General features: G+C 44.5%; 1 protein-coding gene across 2 annotated transcripts in view; it reads right to left on the bottom strand.

Moving 5' to 3' along the window:
• Nucleotides 1–1,206: 1,206 nt before the first annotated feature.
• The window catches only part of LOC311132767 (protein tyrosine phosphatase type IVA 3), a 51,738-nt gene continuing 25,404 nt past the window's right edge, over nucleotides 1,207–27,540 (bottom strand). Inside the window, exons 1-6 of one of the 2 annotated variants that reach the window (XM_084166069.1) lie at nucleotides 21,291–22,874; nucleotides 18,089–18,715; nucleotides 17,317–17,409; nucleotides 8,336–8,466; nucleotides 4,065–4,139; nucleotides 1,207–3,949 (exon numbers count right to left, since the gene is read on the bottom strand). In XM_084166069.1, coding sequence (XP_084022195.1) covers nucleotides 3,832–3,949; nucleotides 4,065–4,139; nucleotides 8,336–8,466; nucleotides 17,317–17,409; nucleotides 18,089–18,193 — 522 coding nt within the window. In that variant the 5' untranslated portion in view covers nucleotides 18,194–18,715; nucleotides 21,291–22,874 and the 3' untranslated portion in view covers nucleotides 1,207–3,831. Of the gene's footprint in view, nucleotides 3,950–4,064; nucleotides 4,140–8,335; nucleotides 8,467–17,316; nucleotides 17,410–18,088; nucleotides 18,716–21,290; nucleotides 22,875–27,540 lie in introns of those variants that run through there. The other variant, XM_084166070.1, reaches the window with a different exon arrangement.

Genomic DNA, 27,540 nt, shown 5'->3' with positions numbered 1-27,540 from the left:
CCTTCTCCAGATCCTTCAGGTTTCGTGGCTGTCGCTGGGCAATACGGACTTTCAGCTCCCTCCAAAGATTTTCTATTGGGTTCAGGTCTGGAGACTGGCTAGGCCACTCCAGGACCTTGAGATGCTTCTTACGGAGGCACTCCTTAGGTGCCCTGGCTGTGTGTTTCGGGTCGTTGTCATGCTGGAAGACCCAGCCACGACCCATCTTCAATGCTCTTACTGAGGGAAGGAGGTTGTTGGCCAAGATCTCGCAATACATGGCCCCATCCATCCTCCCCTTAATACGGTGCAGTCGTCCTGTCCCCTTTGCAGAAAAGCATCCCCAAAGAATGATGTTTCCACCTCCATGCTTCACGGTTGGGATGGTGTTCTTGGGGTTGTACTCATCCTTCTTCCTCCAAACACGGTGAGTGGAGTTTAGACCAAAAAGCTCTATTTTTGTCTCATCAGACCACATGACCTTCTCCCATTCCTCCTCTGGATCATCCAGATGGTCATTGGCAAACTTCAGACGGGCCTGGACATGCACTGGCTTGAGCAGGGGGACCTTGCGTGCGCTGCAGGATATTAATCCATGACGGCATAATGTGTTACTAATGGTTTTCTTTGAGACTGTGGTCCCAGCTCTCTTCAGGTCATTGACCAGGTCCTGCCATGTAGTTATGGGCTGATCCCTCACCTTCCTCATGATCATTGATGCCCCACGAGGTGAGATTTTGCATGGAGCCCCAGACCGAGGGTGATTGACTGTCATCTTGAACTTCTTCCATTTTCTAATAATTGCGCCAACAGTTGTTGCCTTCTCACCAAGCTGCTTGCCTATTGTCCTGTAGCCCATCCCAGCCTTGTGCAGGTCTACAATTGTATCCCTGATGTCCTTACACAGCTCTCTGGTCTTGGCCATTGTGGAGAGGTTGGAGTCTGTTTGATTGAGTGTGTGGACAGGTGTCTTTTATACAGGTAACGAGTTCAAACAGGTGCAGTTAATACAGGTAACGAGTGGAGAACAGGAGGGCTTCTTAAAAGAAAAACTAACAGGTCTGTGAGAGCCGGAATTCTTACTGGTTGGTAGGTGATCAAATACTTATGTCATGCAATAAAATGCAAATTAATTACTTAAAAATCATACAATGTGATTTTCTGGATTTTTGTTTTAGATTCCATCTCTCACAGTTGAAGTGTACCTATGATAAAAATTACAGACCTCTACATGCTTTGTAAGTAGGAAAACCTGCAAAATTGGTAGTGTATCAAATACTTGTTCTCCTCACTGTATCTACATCAATTACCTCATACCCTTGCACATACTCGGTACTTGTACTCTGTGTATCTTATTACGCCTTTTACTTCTATTCTTTCTATTTTCTTTCTCTGCATTGTTGGTAAGGGCCCGTAAGTTAGCATTTCACTGTTAGTCCACAACAGTTTACGAAGCATGTGATTAACAAAAGGCATACTGTACGGTCTTTGGAAAAGGCTTGCAGGGAGGTGGATAGAGTTAAACTTAGGCTGTGACACATAAGGTTGCAAGTTCAAATCCCAATGTGGCTTTTGTTTTCCATATTTAACTAATCACATTTCTATCTTGCGATGCCCTTCCATCTACTTGGCAAAACAGGTATTCCTACTGCTCAGAGATCCAAATATGACTATCTTAACAGTTTCTAGACTATATTTTGTCACCCTGATTCAAAGTTTTTTAATTGATTAATAATATAATAGGCTTTTGGATTGAGTCCATGAAGAATAGTTTTAAATTCACGGCCTGTAGTCATTCATTGCGTCCAGCAGGTGGTAGCATTGCTTCAAGAGGGAGTAATTAAAGTAGCGTCACAAAAACACTGGATGGCTGCCTCATTCACAGTACTCCCACTCAGCTCTACTCATCGTCACACCAGACAGCACCAGGAATGGACAGTGGATGACAAACAGTTTATTTCTATACAGCTGAAGGTGGTTTCTTCAAAAGGCTGACAGAAGAAGGCGACTTCAATGCGGAGAACAGAGACAAGGCTGTGTGTCTGTCTGGTGAGGTGTAAACTAACTACACCTGTACAAGAGTTGACCTGATATCAGAGAAACTGGGCTAGTAACTAGAAAACAACTGATGTGCATTCATTCTGCGTAGGCCTAACCAGCTATGCCGATGGGGGCGGATGGGGTAAAGCAAAGTGCCCTCAACAGGCCACTGTGACCCTAAAATTCAGCAACAGCATTTTACTCCATGTGGGTAGATTCAGCATACAGCTTCCATGTAACAAAAAGCATGGTGCAGAGAGAGAAAGACGGCCACGTTTCAGTACAGGATATGACCATAGAGCCACCCAAGTGTGCTAATCTCACAGTGTTTGTCTCAATCGCTCCGGGGTGAAGTGTCCCTTAGGTACAGATCTAGGATCAGCTTACCCTCCACCAATCCTAACCTTAACCATTAGTGGGGAAAATGCTAAACTGACCCAAGATCAGCGTCTAGGGGCATCTTCACCCTACTTCGTCCCATACACCCATTTGCCACGTGAGCCAGTGTAAGTGAATAGTCCTCCTACCTATTACATTTACATTTAGCAGACGCTCTTATCCAGAGCCTATCCTAACATCAATCACAAAGTGGAGGTACAGTACAAATAAACCTGTCGGTTATCATCCAAGTGCACCCCACCCGTTCTCATCTGCAAGACCACCGAATATTAAAGCGAGAAAGTGGCATGACAAAAATATTACAGTAAACACATTTTCAGGGCATTGAAACAAGGGTCCTTGCTATCCGGGATCCTTGGGAAGACCAATTGACGTCACCCCATAGAGCTCGCCAGGTTGTAGAGTTACCTCTGGTTCGTTCAGCCATTCCTATGGGGAAAATTAATGGAGAAAGAATAGGGTTTTGGGATGAATGCCAAAAATAAGGTCAGAGGTTAAAACCAGGCTTAAGAGATTATGTTTTGTTCTATCAGTTAACATGACCTGTATAGATGAAGCCTTTGTGCTTTTTTTGATTACATAAATGCTTCAAAATTCACAAAAAGTGACATTAGCTGATTAAGATTATCTCATAGGAGATCTTATACTTTGTGTTCTAAGCCTGTGTTTACCATAGACCTTATTTTCGGCGTTTATCCAAAAACCCAACAAAATGCCATTCATTTCCCCATAGGCTTTGTCCAACGAACCATGGCAGAGTTAATGGCTACAAAAAGACGCCATTACTATTTCTCTCTATTGAAATGTAAAATGGTAGGCAGTATGGGTTAGGTTAGGGACGTCCCAAGGATTCTGGATAGCATTAACCTTGGAACAAGGAGTGAACAGAAAACGTCCCAGTCCCCCTACTGAAGGCAGGGAGAGAAAGGGTAACTAGGCACAAACATTTTTCCCCCCATGATTCACATTGTTTTCATATTCATACAGCTAAAGCTGGCTCTCTTTCAGACAATGGTTTGAGGCATTACCACCGTTTGGTAGCAAGGGGGCGTTGGAGGTACAATGACAAAGTCAACTGCAAGTCAAATCATTTGCAGCGAGGCACAAACCCATGGTGATGACGGCTATCAATGTGGCGAGTGTCAACGTCCTGTGCCACATCCACCATCCATTCCAAGCTCTTGGATAAAAAGTCTGATTCAAGGAGGGCCCCCTCAGTAAGAGCTGTCTTTAGGCACCAGGGAGACTCATCACACCCTTCCCTTGGTGGAGCTGCTTAGCTCAGTTCATGATTTATAATCTCATAGTTCAGTCACAAAGTGCATCGGCTGTGGACTCGTCCGTCGTCGTTATCCATTCGGGTCAGATCTATCAGGTGGCAGGCAGTTGATTGGCAGAGGGTGGAAATAGGGGTCACATGATGCAGCACTTGTTTTTGAAGATGTGTGGGTCTTTGTAGCGCAGTCTCTGTTTGGGGCGGTACTTCTCCAGGTAGGTCAGCTGCTTGCTGTTGATGGCCCCTCTGCGCTTCCTAGAAAGAAATACACATTTATATAAGGAATTGGCAACTTCTTCTCATTCTGAGAAATAAGCATCCTCTTATCCAGGTAAGCCACTTGAGGGAGGGAGGGGTGGGGGATACTCACTGTCTGATGAACTGGATGGCATCCTCATACTTCATCCCACTCTCGATCAGTGCCAGCGCCACCAGCACCGGGGCTCTGCCAAGACAGAACAAGCACAGCAGTCCCAGTCAAACTACTACTAGCTACATTACCTGCACTAACTGATATAGAAAGATGTCTCTCTTTCTTTGATTACTTTCCAGATGGGACGCAAAGGGTCCCTAAGCATAGCCTTGGGAAGTAGGGGGTGCTGAGGGTGGGACATAGAAAGACAACTCCATGTTTGAAACAATCCCTATGTGCCTGTAGTTGGCTGTGTGTGGGTACACTGTCCCATGCACAACGTTCTCAAGCAGCACAATCCTTGCAAGGCATGGACAGAGACGTGTGCTTTCAGCCAGACAAGCTTCCACTTCCAGTAACCGGTTTAATCCACAAAAGCTTTAGTGCAACACTGCTTCCTAATAGGGCCAAAGGAAGGGGGCTCGTTCAGCCATAAACTGAGTTTTCTGGTCTTTTTAATGACGAGGGAGGTTAGAGATGTCTATGTTGCCACAAAAACATGGCAGTTAGCATAACTAGGGCAGACTATTCTGTGAACGTTTCAAAACATATCAATCTGCGGCCATCAAGGTTTTTACTGTTAGACACACAAATCCAAAACACTTTACCTAAACTGAAGCCTGCAACCCCCTTTTAGTGAGCCTCCCCTAATAGAAAAAGGGTACAAGTGCTGAAAGAGTGTTTCCCATCTGAAACAAATGAACATTTAAAAAAAGTCGGTCCAAGAAAACATTGGCACCCTTTCAAAAGCTGAGGCTAGCTCCTTGGGGAGGAGAAGACGTGCGTCAGAGACGGGGTTTCACCAGGGGCCGGGGGCCCCTCCCCCCTACGTCACTGTGTTTTATGACTTTACCCCCACTACATTCTGTTGGGCTGTTTGTGTGTGTGTGTGTGTCTCCTACAGTATACACTTCAAGCAGCTACACTGTGTGTGTGTGTGTACGTGCGCACCACACACTCCAAGAAGAAGAATAGCAGCAGCCACACAGTGTGTATGTGTTTTACAGAAAGACTGATCAGTATAATACTGTCGTATTGTTCAAAAACGTGTCCCATTTGGGAGGGCCAATAACTGTCCCAGTTGGGAGGGCCAATAACTGTCCCAGTTGGGAGGGCCAATAACTGTCCCAGTTGGGAGGGCCAATAGCTGTCCCAGTTGGGAGGGCCAATAGCTGTCCCAGTTGGGCGGTTGCTAGCTACAACAGGTCACTTTCTCCCAGCTTCAGAGAGAAGGGCGGGAAAGTTAGCCTATCCCTGCTGCAGACACTGAGGGGTGGATCCAGGGTCATCTCTAGTTATAATTCGCTCAGAGCTGGGCATCTGGGCTGCTGGGCTGGGGCCTGATGAACACTTTAAGGAACGGCATGGAACAGCAGATTCAATTATAGGGTATTAGCCCTCTCTCCACTCAGCTCCTCTCCAACTGGGGCTGGGCCTGATCCCAGCTAAAAGGTAATGGAAAGAACCCAGCGTATGCATGTTATAGAGGGAACCGCAAAATAAAATGCCTCCGAAAGCCTTCTTCCTTTTTAGTCTTCAGACTCCCCCGGTGCCTCTAATACTGTGGGATTACTGCCTTACTGCGGCACCAAGGGGACGGTTGGTGTTGACTTTGGCCCAGAGCTAGCTAGCCCTCAGAGAGAGGGAGGGGTGGGGTCTGGGTCTACAGACATGGGTCTAGAGAGGGGGTTGAATTTGATGAGGTGGACACCACTGTTAGCCAGTTCCCAGATCTGTTTGTGATTTCTTGTCCACTCCTTTGGTCATGTCACGCCAGCACAAACAGATCTGGGACCAGGCTACCTCACCGTGGCTGTGTAGTGGGAGGGTGGGTAAAACTCACTCTGAAGCTTTGAGCTAGAAGGATACTCGGTAAAGGGATGAACAAAGGGTGTGACAAAGGGTGTGTCCCAAATGGCACTATATAGTGTACAGGGAATAGGGTGCCATTTGGGATGCAACCAAAGAGGTGCCTATCCTTGAACCTGGAGAGGTGTCGGCAATGGAGGCTCTTCAGAGGAGGAAGGGGAGGACCTTCCTACTCAGTGATTTTTTAATGTTTTTTGGTGAAACATCCTTTTTAGATAAAACTATACTAAATATATTCACATCACCAAATAACTCATTAAAACACACTGTTTTGCAATAAAGGTCTACAGTAGCATCAACAGCACTCTCTGGGGTAGCACTATGGTGTAAGCCGAAGGACAGCTATTTTCCGTCCTCCTCTGGGTACATAGACTTCAATACAAACCTAGGAGGCTCATGGTTCTCACCCCCTTCCACAGAAATTATGACGACTTCTGGAGGACGTCCTCCAACCGATCAGAGCTCTTGCAGCATGAACTGACATGTTGTCCACCCAATCAAAGGATCAGAGAATTAATCTAGTACTGAAAGCATAAGCTATAGCTAGCTAGCACTGCAGTGCATAAAAGAGAGAGAAAGACGATAGTTGAACAGTTTTGAACAAATGAATTTCTTCAAAAATTAAGAAGAAGCAGAGAGAAAGAGAGCTAGCTATATTTCGTTGTATTTTTGTCACTTACTCTTACTTGCAGCTAGCTAATTTAGCCTAATCAAATATCAAGCTCAAACAGAGGAATGCTAATTATGTTAGCTAGCTGGCTAAGACTATCCAACACTGGAACTCTTCCAAGTCAAGGTAAGCTTTCGGTTGTATTAATTTATTGCCACAGGGGCCCACCGGTGTAACTGCTAAACTGCTTGCTGTACACTGTACTGCATGATTGTAGCGGGTTTACTAACAAGTTATTTCTACTAGCTATGTTGGCTATGACGTTAGCTAATATGGTGACAACGATGTGTGTAGTGGTTATGGTATGAAGGCTAGGTTGGAAAGGTTTTTTCGCCTGGTCACAGACAGCTGTTGTGTTGTGCACTGAAGTCCACAACTGAAGGGAAAAGGTGAGAGGAGGAGAGCGCGTAGATGCGAGAAGGAATTATACAACGAGCAAAGTGATGATGCTGTTCGTATGTGGCTGCTATGAAAGTGAACTGTGTGTGCAGGTGATCAGGGTGTATTCATTCCGCTGATTATATTGAAAAACCTTTCTTAAAACGGAAGCAAACAGAACGAAATGGGGATAAACCTACCTGAATTTGTCCAATAGAAACTCTTGTTTGCAACTGTTTGGACTAATGATTACAGCCTAGTTCAGCTAGATGCAGGCAAGAGTGTGCAAGGCGGTATTGAATGTGTCGGTCACCTTGATTACTCCAATTTGTCTCTCGACCTGTGCACCTACGTTATAAACTTTCATTCATAGGCTAGGTTGTAGCAACCTCATAATGGGTATAGGAAAATTTTTAGTATCATGTAGTAGCCTAAACCTATCGATATTACATTGAGCTGGATGAATGGAATATGAATGACAGTCATCCAATATGCTGTAATAAAAATAAGGCCCATATTATTATTTTTTTATCTTCCTCCCTAATCTTAAACAGCACCGACTGCCACTGGGTATCGGGTACAGTGAGAATGAGCCCCCCTTAACCCAGGTTTAACCAACTGACTGTCAGATTAACTTGGTAAACACTGTGCAAAGTTCAGTCTTTGCAGTGACAGTCAACACAACCTCTTTGGATCCTGTTCCCCGTGATACCTTGATCAACAATGCCCCCTTGATCTGATTATAGGCAATGACAGGCATGATGACTCAAACACTGTTGTCCATTCACATCAAATTAAATGGACTACTTCATTTTTCACCGACTGTCTCCCCTATATGTCCCAGGTGTAAAGGTACAGTCTGGGATTAGTGAATCTGTTCAATGGTCATTTTCGGATGTAAGTAAACAAAGTATCCCTTACATGCCCAGTCCAGCCACACAGTGCACAGTAATCCGAGTATCCAACTGGACCCCTACTGAGTATCCTTCTGGACCCCTACAGAGTATCCAGCTGGACCCCTACAGAGTATCCAGCTGGACCCCTACAGAGTATTCTACTGGTCCCCTAAAGAGTATCCTTCTGGTCGCCTACAAAGTATCCTACTGGTACCCTACAGGATATCCTACTGGTTCCCTACAAAGTATGCTACTAGTCCCCTACAGAGTATCTGTAATATTAATATGCCTTTTTTTATCCAAAGCGACTTACAGTCATGCGTGCATACATTTTACGTATGGTCGGTCCCGGGAATCGAACCCACTATCCTGGCGTTGCAAGCACCATGCTCTACCAACTGAGCTGGTCCCCTCACCTGCCCAGTCCAGCCACACAGTGCACGGCCACGCAGCAGCCCGGATCTTCCAGGAAACGAGACCTTAGCAGACTCAGCCAGTCCTCCACCACCTTCGAGGGAGGGGGCGCACCATCGTCAAACTGCCAGTCCTGGGGAGAGACGGAGAAAGAGTGTTAGACTGAGGCCTTAGGTTTCAACAACGCATGATACTCCCGGGAACTAGTATGGTTTGGAATCTTATACATATTGTTTTGTAATGTTGTGTTGACTGTACTGTAAGTGTTCTTTGTTGTAATTTTTGAAACTTCACATACGTATAAAGTCGTGTGAAATTAAATGACAGACGACCACAGTGGTGGAAACATTGGTTTGTATGCCACTGCAACGCCAAGCACAGCACACCTATCAATAAACAGAAGGAGCAGGCATCCTTTCATCTTTTGATTCAACACAGGGTAGGGTGGCCTCATTTTGAGGTTGTGTGAGTGAGCCATAGCCCCTCTATAGATATCTATATGTTAGAGCCAGTTCACCCTATCAGCAGCCTCCAGTCTAAGTCACACATGGTTTATGGCACAGATTTGATTTAGCTGCCTGGGGACACAGGGGTACAATACAGATGCAGATACACAGCCAGGCACGTACATATGTACAAACACACACACACAGACACACGACGCAGGAGTCAGGAGGGTAGTGACGAGATAGGTGAGTGCCAGTCAGTCAGTGATTAGAGGCTTACTCACAGCAGCCCAGTGATGAGCCATGAATACTGATCAGCCATAGTGGTATGGACCCAGGGCCTGTTGATCTCCAGTCACACACTATCTCCAGGGAGGAAGGGACAAAACTGGCTGTCTGGGGAGCTTTTATAATGCACCACTGGCTCATACCTCTTAACAATAGTCCCACGTAGCTACAACAAATACACAATGCAACCACACACAGAGACACTTGCAGGCTAGAATTACACACACACAGAGCCATGTACAAGAACAAACGGGAATTAGAACAAAACAGTACACACACAAACACAATTTGGCTTCAGCAGGTATTTGTCGTTTACAGTAAACAGTGTGGAATTACCACAGTAACACCTTCTGAGAGAGGAGGGAGAGACAGATAGCCTCATCACACCACTGGACTCAGGAAAGCCCACAAATACATGCACACAGATGGACGCACGCACAAACTCAATCAGCCACTACCACAACAGGCTATTCATTTGCCTGGGCTGTGTCTTATACTGTTTTCCTGGGGTCTTAGCATAAGCTCCTGAAGGTTAAATATTTGCAGTGTAGTACATGTTGTAAGCTGCTGCATGATGTTGGCTGAGGTAATGTGGGCTATGTCAACAGGGCGGGAACAACAGCAGCACTGGCCTACTTCGGGAACGAGGTATGGGCGCGCGGTTCCGTTCAATGTGACCTCTGAATGCTTTTTAGAATGTCAAGATGACCTGCAACAATACCATGCCCTCAACACACACACACAATACATCACTGTTCACTCATTAGGTATACCACTATGAGGTTCTAGCTTTGAAAGCCTGTAGCCAAAGCAACTCACTGCATCAGAGCGACAGTGGAGAGGAGACACCGGATAAACAAATCACTACAGATTTCCAATCAATTCCTAGTTAACGGTGATATCCCCATCCAGTTGACAAACATCCCCCATTTTACATTACAAAAAGTTATTCAACAGTTGAAGCAGCCTTTAATAATAACAGCCATCCTCCCAGGGCTATGATAACAGAGTACAGCTCTATCCGTCTGTCTGGTCCTATAGCTTCATTGTTGTTGATATTTTGTGCCACTGGATAGCAGGGTTGGGGTCAATTCCAATTTCATTCCAGTAAATTCAGGAAGTACACTGAAATTCCAATTCTAATTATCCTAGCTTTTCAATTAGGAAAATGTGGAATTGGGTTTCTGACTCCAACCCTGCTAGACAGCTGATGGTTTGATCGAGTACAAGCCCTTTAACTAGATCTCTCCAGATTTCCCCTATATCACTAAGGAAACAGAGGAAGGGGAGAGGAGAGGTAGGCCACGCCCTCCCAGGCACTCACTTCTGTTTTTCAGGACTCTGGAGAGCTAGTACCAATTGCCATGATCCTCAATGTTTTCCAGCGCTCTGGCAGAAAGCTAAGTTTACAGCAGTCCATGGTCTTGTGCTTACATAACAGCATACCTTGTATATCTCTCCTTTCATAACCACACTATTCACTGAGAGAAAGAGAGTGAGAAAAATAAGAGTGAAAGAGCGAGTGAAAGAGAGAGAAAATAGAAAAAGAAAGGAACACATTTAATGGAGGAGGCCACGCAGGGTAACCAGGCTCTGCAGCTGCCATGGCAACAAAGGAACGTTGATGTACTGGTAATCAGAAAAACGTGTCTTCAAGTTCAGTTACAGATACTGGTGTGTGTGTGTGTGTGTGTGTTTGTTTAGGGGTGACCCAGATAAGTCTTTGAAAGGGTGTTGGCTGCTTTCAGGTTGTTGGGTGTATATCAGTATTTGTGTGTGTGCGCGTGTGTGTTTACGAGCATATAAGAACCAGGCATGCTCTTCCAGGAATTGGCCCCCAGCCCCATTGCCCTCCTCTGAACACAGAACAGTCTGTTTGATAACACTCTGCCCCCTCCTTCCTGCCCTGGTCATGTCCTTAGTGGAAATAGTCAGTGGAGTCAAACAAACTTAACCAAAGAATGACGAAAATCACGAAATACAAAAGGAAAATGTGGCAGCACCCATGATTCAGCACTGCTAAATGGACAGCGTCTTAGCACAGGTAGGCATAGACAGGTTGGTTGTTTAGCAACAAAACCGACGTGTGTGCAACTATGGGGCAAACCAGACAGGGTTGGCTTAGACTGCTGACAACATGTAAACTATATTTCTTTTAGAATGTTTATTGAAAACATAAATACATTTGCACAATGAGCACTTGTTGTCTCTCACATACATCGTTAGAGTTCTTGGTTAGCTAGCAGATTTCTGCCATATTAGCATTGACATCAGTCAAAACACCTCAAAACAAGACATGGCATCAAGAACAAGATAAAACTAGCTGAAACGAGCCACCAACAATTCCCCACATGGCAGTTTCTTGTCATTGTTGCTAGCTATCTGGTAATCCAGAACCACAACAACACACGGACTTCTGCCCCAATGAAGCGGCGCATCATTTTCGTGACGTTGTCAGCTAACCCGTCTATAGTGGAGCTCTGTGGCGTGGCGCTGAATGGAAAGCGCCTTCGTCTAGTAGCCAGCTACAGTGAGGGAAAAAAGTATTTGATCCCCTGCTGATTTTGTACGTTTGCCCACTGACAAAGAAATGATCAGTCTATAATTTTAATGGTAGGTTTATTTGAACAGTGAGAGACAAAAAAATCCAGAAAAACGCATGTCAAAAATGTTATGAATTGATTTGCATTTTAATGAGGGAAATAAGTATTTTACCTCCTCAATCAGAAAGATTTCTGGCTCCCAGGTGTCTTTTATACAGGTAACGAGCTGAGATTAGCAGCACACTCTTAAAGGGAGTGCTCCTAATCTCAGCTTGTTACCTGTATAAAAGACACCTGTCCACAGAAGCAATCAATCAATCAGATTCCAAACTCTCCACCATGGCCAAGACCAAAGAGCTCTCCAAGGATGTCAGGGACAAGATTGTAGACCTACACAAGGTTGGAATGGGCTACAAGACCATCGCCAAGCAGCTTGGTGAGAAGGTGACAACAGTTGGTGCGATTATTCGCAAATGGAAGAAACACAAAATAACTGTCAATCTCCCTCGGCCTGGGGCTCCATGCAAGATCTCACCTCGTGGAGTTGCAATGATCATGAGAACGGTGAGGAATCAGCCCAGAACTACACGGGAGGATCTTGTCAGTGATCTGAGCTGGGACCATAGTCACCAAGAAAACAATTGGTAACACACTACGCCGTGAAGGACTGAAATCCTGCAGCGCCTGCAAGGTCCCCCTGCTCAAGAAAGCACATACAGTGGGAGAACAAGTATTTGATACACTGCCGATTTTGCAGGTTTTCCTACTTAAAGCATGTAGAGGTCTGTAATTTTTATCATAGGTACACTTCAACTGTGAGAGACGGAATCTAAAACAAAAATCCAGAAAATCACATTGTATGATTTTTAAGTAATTCATTTGTATTTTATTGCATGACATAAGTATTTGATCACCTACCAACCAGTAAGAATTCCGGCTCTCACAGACCTGTTAGTTTTTCTTTAAGAAGCCCTCCTGTTCTCCACTCATTACCTGTATTAACTGTACCTGTTTTAACTCATTACCTGTATAAAAGACACCTGTCCACACACTCAATCAAACAGACTCCAACCTCTCCACAATGGCCAAGACCAGAGAGCTGTCTAAGGACATCAGGGATAAAATTGTAGACCTGCACAAGGCTGGGATGGGCTACAGGACAATAGGCAAGCAGCTTGGTGAGAAGGCAACAACTGTTGGCGCAATTATTAGAAAATGGAAGAAGTTTAAGATGACGGTCAATCACCCTCGGTCTGGGGCTCCATGCAAGATCTCACCTCATGGGGCATCAATGATCATGAGGAAGGTGAGGGATCAGCCCAGAACTACACGGCAGGACCTGTTCAATGACCTGAAGAGAGCTGGGACCACAGTCTCAAAGAAAACCATTAGTAACACACTACGCCGTCATGGATTAAAATCCTGCAGCGCACGCAAGGTCCCCTTGCTCAAGCCAGCGCATGTCCAGGCCCGTCTGAAGTTTGCCAATGACCATCTGGATGATCCAGAGGAGGAATGGGAGAAGGTTATGTGGTCTGATGAGACAAAAATAGAGCTTTTTGGTCTAAACTCCACTCGCCGTGTTTGGAGGAAGAAGAAGGATGAGTACAACCCAAAGAACACCATCCCAACCGTGAAGCATGGAGGTGGAAACATCATTCTTTGGGGATGCTTTTCTGCAAAGGGGACAGGACGACTGCACCGTATTGAGGGGAGGATGGATGGGGCCATGTATCGCGAGATCTTGGCCAACAACCTCCTTCCCTCAGTAAGAGCATTGAAGATGGGTCGTGGCTGGGTCTTCCAGCATGACAACGACCCGAAACACACAGCCAGGGCAACTAAGGAGTGGCTCCGTAAGAAGCATCTCAAGGTCCTGGAGTGGCCTAGCCAGTCTCCAGACCTGAACCCGATAGAAAATCTTTGGAGGGAGCTGAAAGTCCGTATTGCCCAGCGACAGCCCCGAAACCTGAAGGATCTGGAGAAGGTCTGTATGGAGGAGTGGGCCAAAATCCCTGCTGCAGTGTGTGCAAACCTGGTCAAGACCTACAGGAAACGTATGATCTCTGTAATTGCAAACAAAGGTTTCTGTACCAAATATTAAGTTCTGCTTTTATGATGTATCAAATACTTACAGTGGGGGAAAAAAGTATTTAGTCAGCCACCAATTGTGCAAGTTCTCCCACTTAAAAAGATGAGAGAGGCCTGTAATTTTCATCATAGGTACACGTCAACTATGACAGACAAAATGAAAGAAGAAAAAAAATCCAGAAAATCACATTGTAGGATTTTTTGTGAATTTATTTGCAAATTATGGTGGAAAATAAGTATTTGGTCAATAACAAAAGTTTCTCAATACTTTGTTATATACCCTTTGTTGGCAATGACACAGGTCAAACGTTTTCTGTAAGTCTTCACAAGGTTTTCACACACTGTTGCTGGTATTTTGGCCCATTCCTCCATGCAGATCTCCTCTAGAGCAGTGATGTTTTGGGGCTGTCGCTGGGCAACACAGACTTTCAATACCCTCCAAAGATGTTCTATGGGGTTGAGATCTGTAGACTGGCTAGGCCACTCCAGGACCTTGAAATGCTTCTTACGAAGCCACTCCTTCGTTGGCCGGGCGGTGTGTTTGGGATCATTGTCATGCTGAAAGACCCAGCCACGTTTCATCTTCAATGCCCTTGCTGATGGAAGGAGGTTTTCACTCAAAATCTCACAATACATGACCCCATTCATTCTTTCCTTTACACGGATCAGTCGCCCTGGTCCCTTTGCAGAAAAACAGCCCCAAAGCATGATGTTTCCACCCCCATGCTTCACAGTAGGTATGGTGTTCTTTGGATGCAACTCAGCATTCTTTGTCCTCCAAACACGACGAGTTGAGCTTTTACCAAAAAGTTATATTTTGGTTTCATCTGACCATATGACATTCTCCCAATCCTCTTCTGGATCATCCAAATGCACTCTAGCAAACTTCAGATGGGCCTGGACATGTACTGGCTTAAGCAGGGGGACACGTCTGGCACTGCAGGATTTGAGTCCCTGGCGGTGTAGTGTGTTACTGATGGTAGGCTTTGTTACTTTGGTCCCAGCTCTCTGCAGGTCATTCACTAGGTCCCCCCGTGTGATTCTGGGATTTTTGCTCACCGTTCTTGTGATCATTATGACCCCACGGGGTGAGATCTTGCGTGGAGCCCCAGATCGAGGGAGATTATCAGTGGTCTTGTATGTCTTCCATTTCCTAATAATTGCTCCCACAGTTGATTTCTTCAAACCAAGCTGCTTACCTATTGCAGATTCAGTCTTCCCAGCCTGGTGCAGGTCTACAATTTTGTTTCTGGTGTCCTTTGACAGCTCTTTGATCTTGGCCATATTGGAGTTTGGAGTGTGACTGTTTGAGGTTGTGGACAGGTGTCTTTTATACTGAGAACAAGTTCAAACAGGTGCCATTAATACAGGTAACGAGTGGAGGACAGAGGAGCCTCTTAAAGAAGAAGTTACAGGTCTGTGAGAGCCAGAAATCTTGCTTGTTTGTAGGTGACCAAATACTTATTTTCCACCATAATTTGCAAATAAATTCATAAAAAATCCTACAATGTGATTTTCTGGATTTTTTTCTCTCAATTTGGCTGTCATAGTTGATGTGTACCTATGATGAAAATTACAGGCCTCTCTCATCTTTTTAAGTGGGAGGACTTGCACAATTGGTGGCTGACTAAATACTTTTTTCCCCACTGTATGTCATGCAATAAAATGCAAATTAATTACTTAAAAATCATACAATGTGATTTTCTGGATTTTTGTTTTAGATTCTGTCTCTCACAGTTGAAGTGTACCTATGATAAAAATGACAGACCTCTACATGCTTCGTCAGTAGGAAAACATGCAAAATCGGCAGTGTATCAAATACTTGTTCTCCCCACTGTATACAGGTTCGTCTGAAGTTTGCCAATGAACATCTGAATGATTCAGAGGAGAACTGGGTGAAAGTGTTGTGGTCAGATGAGACCAAAATCGAGCTCTTTGGCATCAACTCAACTCGCCGTGTTTGGAGGAGGAGGAATGCTGCCTATGACCCCAAGAACACCATCCCCACCGTCAAACATGGAGGTGGAAACATTATGCTTTGGGGGTGTTTTTCTGCTAAGGGGACAGGACAACTTCACCGCATCAAAGGGACGATGGACGGGGCCATGTACTGTCAAATCTTGGGTGAGAACCTCCTTCCCTCAGCCAGGGCATTGAAAATGGGTCGTGGATGGGTATTCCAGCATGACAATGACCCAAAACACACGGCCAAGGCAACAAAGGAGTGGCTCAAGAAGAAGCACATTAAGGTCCTGGAGTGGCCTAGCCAGTCTCCAGACCTTAATCCCATAGAACATCTGTGGAGGGAGCTGAAGGTTCGAGTTGCCAAACGTCAGCCTCGAAACCTTAATGACTTGGAGAAGATCTGCAAAGAGGAGTGGAACAAAATCCCTCCTGAGATGTGTGCAAACCTGGTGGCCAACTACAAGAAACATCTGACCTCTGTGATTGCCAACAAGGGTTTTGCCACCAAGTACTAAGTCATGTTTTGCAGAGGGGTCAAATACTTATTTCCCTCATTAAAATGGAAATCAATTCATAACATTTTTGATGTGTTTTTCTGGATTTTTTTTGTTGTTATTCTGCCGCTCACTGTTGAAATAAACCTACCATTAAAATTATGGACTGATCATGTCTTTGTCAGTGGGCAAACGTACAAAAATCAGCAGGGGATCAAATATTTTTTTCCCCTCACTGTATAAAAGTATTCCTTTTGTGGGCAGTTACACATTTTTTGGGGCACAGATAGGTAGCCTACAATGTGTATATGAAAATCATAACTGGCACGCAGATCTTTAGAAATGGTAAATTGGCACTCCACATGAAAAAAAGCCATCCTTGTGGAACCGCTCATACACTGTCTCCTGCGCTTCCCACCAACAGTGTCTCGTTGCGCTGCAATCAGAGATGAATCCCAGCTAATTTTTGCATTTGCCTGTCTGCATTATTCGCCAGGGAAGGGAAATATTCTGCGAATATTGAAACATTGTTGAGTTTAAATGCTGACATCAAATTCAAAACAATCGCCGCTCTGCCTAAACAGCTGACCGGCAAAGCAAATGGCACAGTCTCTGCTCCCTGCCTTCTAAAAGTGACAGAAAAGGTGCGCAGGCTGGCAGCTGCTCTCTGAGCGATGCTCCGCATGGTCTTAAAGCCAGCCATTTAATACTATGAACAGCTGTAGGATTTTAAAATCGGGATTGGAATGATTTCAGTCCCGCCAAAAAATGTGCCTACTTAAAATTTGGGGTCTTGAGCTAGGGTATGGCAACTACCATACCCTATCATAAAAACAAAGAGAGTCGCACACTCCATATGTATAAACTCCCAGTAATTTATTGGGTAAAACACCAACATTTCAGCATCACTGTGTCTTCTTCAGGGTAATGTCATGAATGCTTGAACCAGGTTATGTAGACAAACAATTAGTGCAACCAATGCCAATGCCAAACCATACCCAACTGACACCCCTGGAATCAGTACTGGAAGTCCTGTCCACGACCGAAACACTCCGCTCTACCCTGCTCTTCTCTTCACAGTGTGTGTGTGTGTGTGTGTGTGTGTGTACACTTCGCGATGAAGTGTGAGGGACGTGACACTCTGGTCTGTACTCACCACCACGGTGATGCCGTCCTTCTCCAACGGAGCCTTGTCATAGGTCACCTCACACACTCTCACCACCGTCGTGGCTCCGTACTTCTTAAGGTCCTACAGGGGGAGGAATGAGGGAAGGAGTTTGATTGTGTGTGTGTGTCAACGACGACGTGTATAAAAATATACCCTATACACGTGCATGCACCCATGCTTATATGGTAGTACAACAGCCTGATTTAGTTATTTTAAGGGTTCTGTCTGTCTGTGACTGTCTGTCTGTCGGTTTGTCTGTCTGCCTGCCTGTCCGTGATTTTGTGGCACTCTTTGAGAGAGGGCACGTGGCCCACATGTGGTTCTGAGAAGGGCAGCCGTAGCTCTGCTGTTGTCTGACGCGCGGCACGCTCCTCTCACTGCCTGTGCCACGCAACCGACGTGGCAACGGGACTCATCGCCATGGAAACGGAGGCCTTGTGGAATAGGGAGCAGCCAGCGCACTGTTGTCATCATCAGACCCTCTCTATAGTCTGTGCTCTTTTCTCAGTGTCATAGAAACACCTTTCTTAAGATGGGGCCTTGGAGCAGTGTCGAGAAAATGTGTTAGTGTAACCAAAGACAAGGAGAGAGAGATAGAAAGACAAGGAGAGAGACAAGGAGGGAGAGAGGAAAAAGAGGGAGGATGAGAGGGAAAGAGAAATCGGAGAAAAGAACGCGAGAGAGAGAGGGATGAATAGAGAGAATCACGAGAAAGAAAATATTAACAAGTCTAAACGAGCGGGGATAGAGCGGTCCTCACCTCGATGAAGCTGTTGAGGGTGGAGTTGGTGGGGTTGTGCGTGATGAGCAGCCGCATGTTCTTGTAGCACACCTCGGCCGGCGCCGGACGGTTCATACGGGCCATGTTGACAACCCTTACCCAGCTGGGGGGGTGAACGCAACACTGACAGGGACGCAGGGGGAACACAAACTGGTCGTCCACAGTCGCCACGGTCGCTGGTGGGCTAAACTCCTCCGAAAATTGGCCTTTAACCCTGCAGACGTTCTCAGTCCTGTTCCTCCTTTAAGAAGACAAAAAAGACAAGTCTGTCCTCGTGTTGGTCGATCCTTGGGGAAGTCACTGTGGTTGGTTTAGATGAGGTCTTGGGGCTTTCACTGAAGAGTAGTGGAATAGTTAGTCCAATCACCCCATTAGGGTTCCTGAGAGAGGGCCTTAGGGTGACAGACCTAGGGGGTAGAGAGTCCTGGGAGGCAGGGAGCCCTCGACGCGTTGGTACCCAGGGATCAGGGCAGGGTATTAGGCAGACAAGGCAGCGCAGTGGGCATCCTCCCCTGGATCAGCCTATGCTCTGGGATGTTGAGCGTGGCAGTAGTCTCCAGTCCTCTGCAAGAACGCCATCAAAAGCACAGTGCCAAGGGTGTAAAACTGTGTGGAGCCAAAAGGGGAGAGAAGGGGGGGACAAAGAAAGACAGAAGGGAGAGTTAACCCAGAGCAGGATACATCTGAGAAACAAACATGAAACACTGGCTGCATCCTCATGAAGGGCTGACTGGGGAACAGATTACACAATGATGTTTCCCTCTCTTTCTCACTCTCCCCCCGCTCTTGTCTCTCTCCATTTCTCCCCTCAAAACATGACTGGCACTATGTAAACAGTGTCGGCTCCAAGCATAAGCGACATAAGCGGTCGATTAGGGTCCCCGGCCGCTAGTGGGCCCCCGAACACCAAAAGAGTGAAAAAATATTTAGATAGATATATACTATATGGACAAAAATATGTGAACACCCCTTCAAATTAGTGGATTCGGCTATTTCAGCCACACCAGTTGCCGACAGGTGTATAAAATCGAACACACCGCCATGCAATCTCCATAGACAAACATTGGCAGTAGAATGACCCGTACTGATGAACTCAGTGACTTTCCATGTTGGCACCATCATAGGATGCCACCTTTTCAACAAGTCAGTTCGTCAAATTTCTGCCCTGCAACAAAGAGGGGACCAACTCCACATGATTTTGGAATGAGATGTTCGGAGATCATTGACAAGATCCTCCCGTGTAGTTCTGGGCTGATTCCTCACCGTTCTCATGAACATTGCAACTCCACGAGGTGAGATCTTGCATGGAGCCCCAGGCCGAGGGAGATTGACAGTTCTTTTGTTTCTTCCATTTGCGAATAATCGCACCAACTGTTGTCACCTTCTCACCAAGCTGCTTGGCGATGGTCTTGTAGCCCATTCCAGCCTTGTGTAGGTCTACAATCTTGTCGCTGACATCCTTGGAGAGCTCTTTGGTCTTGGCCATGGTGGAGAGTTTGGAATCTGATTGATTGATTGCTTCTGTAGACAGGTGTCTTTTATACAGGTAACAAATTGAGATTAGGAGCACTCCATTTAAGAGTGTGCTCCTAATCTCAGCTCGTTACCTGTATAAAAGACATAAAAGACACCTGGGAGCCAGAAATCTTTCTGATTGAGAGGGGGTCAAATACTTATTTCCCTAATTCAAATGCAAATCAATTTATAACATTTTTACATGCGTTTTTCTGGATTTTTTTGTTGTTGTTCTGTCTCTCACGGTTCAAATAAACCTACCATTAAAATTATAGACTGATCATTTCTTTGTCAGTGGGCAAACTTACAAAATCAGCAGGGGATCAAATACTTTTTTCCCCTCACTATATGTATGTATGTACAGTGGGGAGAACAAGTATTTGATACACTGCTGATTTTGCAGGTTTTCCTACTTACAAAGCATGTAGAGGTCTGTAATTTTTATCATAGGTACACTTCAACTGTGAAAGACGGAATTGTATGATTCTTAAGTAATTCATTTGCATTTTATTGCATGACATACAGTAGGGGAAAAAAGTATTTAGTCAGCCACCAATTGTGCAAGTTCTCCCACTTAAAAAGATGAGAGAGGCCTGTAATTTTTATCATAGGTACACGTCAACTATGACAGACAAAATGAGAAAAAAAATCCAGAAAATCACATTGTAGGATTTTTTATGAATTTATTTGCAAATTATGGTGGAAAATAAGTATTGCAAATAATAATAAGCTATACATTGTTTTATTGGTAAATTAGTCTAGCCAGCTATCTAAAACTTGTAGTAATCATGGCCGAATACCGACCGGGCACGTAGGGGGCAACCAAATCTCGCTTAGGGCCCCCAAAAGGCTAGGGCCACCCCTGTATGTAAATTATGATTCAAGACGTTGTGCAACACAAAATAATTGTTTGTTTAAATGAGCAACAAAAAGGTATTCAATTCACCTTCAATCACCGTTTTCATTTCCCAAACAAAATTTGCCACATTAGATATGCTGAAAATGATTCTAAGGGTCAAAATAACAATAAAAGCAAGTTTATCTGCTCTACCAACTACATACAATACGTTTGCAATAAAAATAAAAAAACTTTCAGAAATATCGTTTACAATTGCCCACATTAGTCCTGCTCCAGATTCAATAATACCATTAGTAGCTTACATTATTGAAGAATTGTGAAGCATTACACTGACACACACTAATACAGATGAACTTCATAAACTCAACATCCAATTCAATCAGTGCCATAAAAAGCCAATAAGACTGCGCCCCTGTGAGCCGCTGTTTGACATACACTGACCGACCTTAGCCCCTCCAGCCGCGCAAAGACGCACCTCGGTTCACTCCGACGATTTAAAACTCCCGGTGTGAAGAAAACATTATATCCACATCAGAGCCATATATTAATCTAAATATATGGCTCTGGTCCACGTACACCGAATCCTCCGACCGCTCCTCGAAATATGAGTAAACCCTACGACACCGACAGACCAAACATCTCTTGCAGAACGGCTTTCAGCTTGTAGAGGGTCGGAAATAAACCCGACACAACATTCGAGGAACAGGCGCACGCTGGTTATGAGAAGAGACTTGGCCAAACGAGTTTATGCGCCCGTCTCTACCGCTCTCTCGCTCTCCGTCCCCTCCCTGTGCTGCATTAGCCTACCTTACGCAGCTAGCTCCCTGCTTGCAATAATTCAGCATGTTCTGTTGTTTCCAAGAGAATAACTGGAGGTAAACAGTCTTCACAGCCGACACCAAATACCTTTTTCTCTGACTCGGTTGAGACAGTTCAGACTTGATTTATTTATGGCACGTAGCCTACGCGGCTACACTCCGCCGGGTCTGCCGCTCCTATCACAGCAAAGCAGACAGCGGAGAGAGACGAGAGAGAGCCACCCACAACAGTCTATCCCACCAATCTTCATTCTTCAGTTCTCATCACAGTATATGTTGCTGAACCCGCCAAAAGGTTCTCTCAATGCAGGAAGAAATAAACACTGTCAGGGAAGTGTAAAACCCTCTTCCACTAAATCTTTCATTTATCCCCACTGACTATCCTACAATTTAGTTTACCCATTCAAATCGCCCGAGTTTTTTTAATTAGGAGAGTGAAATTCAGGAGAATGCCTCCCTTCACTCCCAAGCAGGGGAAATATCTGTGCCAATGTTACATAAATTCATGACATTTTATTAAAATAAATGAATAAAGTCACTAAAGGGGTCAGGTCCCCCACCAAATAAATCCATGACGTTTGGCCGGCCATTTGCACTCCAAATAAAACAATGAGAGTAAAGTGATCTAATGTTTTTACATTTACGTCATTTAGTAGACGCTCTTATCCAGAGCGACTTACACATTTTCAAATCAAATGTTATTGGTCATGTACACATATTTTGCAGATGTTATCGCAGGTGCCGCGAAATGCTTGTTTCTAGCTCCAACAGTGAAGTAATACCGAACAATACACACATTTCCCCCCCCCAAAAAATACAAAAAAAATACAAATAATAATTTATCAGAACAAGCAATGTCAGAGTCCGGAATATAAATATACACTGAACAAAAATATAAACGCAACATGTAAAGTGTTGATCCCATGTTTCATGAGCTGAAATAAAAAAAAGCTTATTTCCCTCAAATGTTGTGCACAAATTTGTTTACATCCCTGTTAGTGAGCATTTCTCCTTTGCCAAGATAATCCATGCACCTCACAGGTGTGGCATATCAAGAAGCTCATTAAACAGCATGATCATTACACAGGTGCACCTTGTGCTGGGGACAATAAAAGGCCATTCTAAAATGTGCAGTTTTGTCACACAACACAATGCCACAGATTATTCTAGTTGAGGGAGCTATGTAATTGGCATGCTGACTGCAGGAATGTCCACCAGAGCCGTTGCCAGATAACTAAATGTTAATTTCTCTACCATAAGCCGCCTCTCCAACGTTGTTTTAGAGAATTTGGCAGTAGGTCCAACTGGCCTCACAACCGCAGACCACATGTATGGTGTTGTGTGGGCGAGTGGTTTGCTGATGTCAACGTTGTGAACAAAGTGCCCCATGGTGGCGGTGGGGTTATGATATGGGCAGGCATAAACTACGGACAACGAACACAATTGCATTTTATTGATGGCAATTTGAATGCACAGAAATACCGTGACGAGATCCTGAGGCCCATTGTGAGGCCCATTTTTTTAACGGTATCTGTGACCAACAGATGCATATCTGTATTCCCAGTCATATGAAATCCATACATTAAAGTCTATTTAATTTATTTAATATTGACTGATTTCCTTATATGAACTTTAACTGTATATCTTTGAAATTGTTGCATGTTGCGTTTAAATTCTTGTTCAGAATATATGTATATGACGTAGGTGTACAGTGGCTTACGAAAGTATTCACCCCCCTTGGCATTTGTCCTATTTTGTTGCCTTACAACCTGGAATTAAATTGATTTTTTGGGGCTTTGTATCATTTTATTTACACAACATATACCACTTTGAAGATGCAAAATATATTTTATTGTGAAACAAACAAGAAATAAGACAAAAAAACAGAAAACTTGAGTGTGCATAACTATTCACACCCCCCCCCCCCCCCAAGTCAATACTTTGTAGAGCCACCTTTCGCAGCAATTACAGCTGCAAGTCTCTTGGGGTATGTCTCTATAAGCTTGGCACATCTAGCCACTGGGATTTTTGCCCATTCGTCAAGGCAAAACTGCTCCAGCTCCTTCAAGTTGGATGGGTTCCGCTGGTGTACAGCAATCTTTAAGTCATACCACAGATTCTCAATTGGATTGATGTCTGGGCTTTAACTAGGCCATTCCAAGACATTTAAATGTTTCCCCTTAAACCACTCAAGTGTTGCTTTAGCAGTATGCTTAAGGTCCTACTGGAAGGTGAACCTCCGTCCCAGTCTCAAATCTCTGGAAGACAGAAACAGGTTTCCCTCAAGAATTTCCCTGTATTTAGCGCCATCCATCATTCCTTGAATTCTGACCAGTTTCCCAGTCCCTGCCGATGAAAAACATCCCCACAGCATGATGCTGCCACCACCATGCTTCACTGTGGGGATGGTGTTCTCGGGGTGATGAGTGGTGTTGGGTTTGCGCCAGACATAGCATTTTCCTTGATGGCCAAAAAGCTCAATTTTAGTCTCATCTGACCAGAGTACCTTCTTCCATATGTTTGGGGAGTCTCCCACATGCCTTTTGGTGAACACCAAATGTGTTTGCTTATTTGCTTCTTTAAGCAATGACTTTTTTCTGGCCACTCTTCCGTAAAGCCCAGCTCTGTGGAGTGTACGGCTTAAAGTGGTCCTATGGACAGATACTCCAATCTCCGCTGTGGAGCTTTGCAGCTCCTTCAGGGTTATCTTTGGTATCTTTGTTGCCTCTCTGATTAATGCCCTCCTTGCCTGGTCTGTGAGTTTTGGTGGGCGGCCCTCTCTTGGCAGGTTTGTTGTGGTGCCATATTCTTTCAATTTTTTAAATAATGGATTTAAATGGTGCTCCTTGGGATGTTCAAAGTTTCAGATATTTTTTTATAACCCAACCCTGATCTGTACTTCTCCACAACTTTGTCCTTGACCTGTTTGGAGAGCTCCTTGGTCTTCATGGTGCTGCTTGCTTGGTGGTGGCCCTTGCTTAGTGGTGTTGCAGACTCTGGGGTCTTTCAGAACAGGTGTATATATACAGAGATCATGTGACTAACTAATTATGTGACTTCTGAAGTTAATTGGTTGCACCAGATCTTATTTAGGGGCTTCATTGCAAAGGGGGTGAATACATACGCAGGCACAACTTTTCAGTTATTAATTTTTTATAATTTTTTGAAACAAGTAATTTTTTTTCATTTCACTTCACCAATTTGGACTATTTTGTGTATGTCCATTACATGAAATCCAACTAAAAATCCATTTAAATTACAGGTTGTAATGCAACAAAATAGGAAAAACGCCAAGGTAGATGAATACTTTTTCAAGACACTGTATAGACAGTATGGACAGTATATTAATGAAAATAGCTGTAGTTATATAGGATGAGCCTTGACTAGAATATAGTATATGCACTTATGACCTGGGTAAAACAGTGTGTAAACATTATTAAAGTGACTAGTGTTCAATGACTATGTACATACTGTAGGGCAGCAGTCTCTAAGGTGCAGGGTAGAGTACCGGGTCATAGCCGGCTAGTCACAGTGATTAAGTTCACGGCAGGGTACTAGGCGGAGGCCGGCTAGTGGTGACTATTTAACAGTCTAAAGGCCTGGAGATGGAATCTATTTCTCAATCTTTCGGTCCCAGCTTTGATGCATTTGTACAGTCTCCGCCTTCTAGATGGTAGCGGGGGGGAACAGGCCGTGGCTCGGGTGGCTGAGGTTCTTCATGATCTTCTTGGCCTTCCTGTGACACCGGGTGCTGTAGATGTCCTGGAGGGCAGGCAGTGTGCCCCCGGTGATGCATTGGGCTGACTGCACCACCCTCTGGAGAGCCCTGCGGTTGCGGACGGTGCAATTGCCATACCAGGCGGTGATACAGCCCGACAGGATGCTCTCAATGGTGCATCTGTATAAGTTTGTGATGGTCTTAAGGGCCAAGCCACATTTCTTCAGCCTCCGGAGGTTGAATAGGCACTGTTGCACCATCTTCACCACACCGTCTGTGTGGATGTACCATTTCAGGTTGTCAGTGATGTGCATGCCGAGGAACTAGAAGCTTTTCACCCTCTCCACTGCGGCCCGTCAATGTGGATGGGGGCGTGCACTCTCTGCTGTCTCCTGAAGTTCACGATCAGCTCCTTCGTTTTGTTGACATTGAGGGAGAGGTTATTTTCTTTATCTTTCCCTATATGCACATCAACAACAACAAGATCAACAACTAATGCTAGCCATAGCAAGATGAGCTCAAATCTAAAGAAGGAACATTAGATCAACGCTCTCAAACCTTTTCAGCTAGTTGGACGTCAAAATTGCACTGATAAATGATGGGGAATAGCCTGCTTGTCCTTCTGCAGCTTGCACTGCCAATGCATGTGTTGTCCCAACAAAGCACCCAAGCTAACTGGCTAAAGTTGGCTAGCTAGCTACTTCACTCTGACCATTTTACTCGCCCTAGCAGAGCTGGTGAGGCTGTTTACATGTTATACAGAGCGTTTGTGACTAACTATTACTTTTTTTGCCGACATTTACTGACACAGGTCATATTCAGCAGGTCTTGCGCGTTCGTAAATTAATCAGTTATTCTGCGCTCTGGCACACTCAGACAAGAGTGCTCTGAAATCGGAGTAGATAGCTAACCAAATGACACGTGCATCTCTCGCTGTGTAGAGCCGCCGAAAAACGATACAAGGGGGAAAAGTCAGTCACTCACCCACTCCTCCAATGACATGATGTCCTCCTAGCAGCTAGTTAGCTAGTGTTAGGCTCTGTGTTTTTAGCTTGCTACATAAATAGATACGCTAGCCTATTAGCCACGTTATGACTGACTTTTGATCATCGCCCTTGCTAGTTTCATTGCATTGACATTCCCAGCCTTACATTCGTCAGTTTTTGTCCAAAATATTGAGTCATTGAAATTGAAACAGTGCATCCCGAATGGAGGCAGCAAACAATGTACCAGGCCAGCTGTGATTTACAACCTGATAGCAATATTTTTTGGACTACCAAGAAATGTATTGGTGAATTACATTAATCATGCATTAAACTGCATCCATCTATTCTGCCAACAATGCCTCATGGAATGTTGAGTCAAACATAACCTATTTTTTAAATCTTTAATAAAGTTGGTTTCGTAGCATAAACTGGGAATTTGATATTTTTGACAGATATTATGATTGTCTGTTTCATATTTGCAAAGTAGTTAAAATGCTGTCAGTTCCACTTTAATACACATAAAACTTAATTTGTCCCTTTACTTTTGGTCCCCTAAGATGGGGGGACTATGTACAAAAAGTTATGTAATTTCTAAACGGTTCAACCAATATGGACGAAAATACGCTCAAATTAAAGCTGACAGTCTGCACTTTAACCTCATAGTCATTGTATCATTTCAAATCCAAAGTGCTGGAGTAAAGAGAAACAACATTTCACTGTCCCAAAACTATTGGAGCTCACTGTATGTATTTCTCCTGTCCAGATTGGAGAGGGCAGTGTGCAGTCCAATGACGATCCCGTCATCCGTGGATCTGTTGGGGCTGTATGCAAATTGTAGTGGGTCTACAAACAAACAAAGGATCAAACTCAGGGAAGTTGAATTTCTGGTCGGAATGCTGGTGAGTGACCGCCGATCAAATATCCCTTCAGTTATTTCCGGCTGTAGTTAATAATGCAATAAATATTCTGAGCAAATAATGTAATACTTATTTATTTATTTTTTATATAAAAAAATATATACTGTAAAGTTGGCTAGGCGGTAGAAACAGGGCAACCATATATTTTTGCTTTCATTGCCTTGTCTGTCCAGCAGATCTCCCAAATTCCCTTAGTTCTAGCCTCTACCTGCCTTGCATGCCCAGGCAACTAAATGACAAGTAAATTGCAAACCTATTCTATACCAGTACAGTGCAGTAGAGTAGAGGTCAGTAGAGTTCAGTACAGTGCAGTAGTGTAGGGTTCAGCACAGTGCAGTAGTGTAGAGTTCAGTACAGTAGAGTTCAGTACAGTGCAGTAGAGTAGGGTAGAGTTCAGTGCAGTAGAGTATAGTTCAGTACAGTGCAGTAGAGTAGAGTAGAGATCAGTAGAGTAGAGTTCAGTACAGTGCAGTAGTGTAGGGTAGAGTTCAGTGCAGTAGAGTTCAGTACAGTAGAGAAGAGCAGGGTTCAGTACAGTGCAGTAGAGTAGAGTAGGGTTCAGTACAGTAGATTAGGATTCAGTACAGTGCAGTAGTGTAGAGTAGTTCAGTAGTGTAG

This window comes from Coregonus lavaretus, assembly GCF_964263955.1.
Source record: "Coregonus lavaretus genome assembly, chromosome: 7".
In the NCBI taxonomy this organism is placed as follows: Eukaryota; Metazoa; Chordata; class Actinopteri; order Salmoniformes; family Salmonidae; genus Coregonus; species Coregonus lavaretus.
Note: the sequence above shows the minus strand (reverse complement) of the source record. Positions and strands in the feature narration are given on the sequence as shown.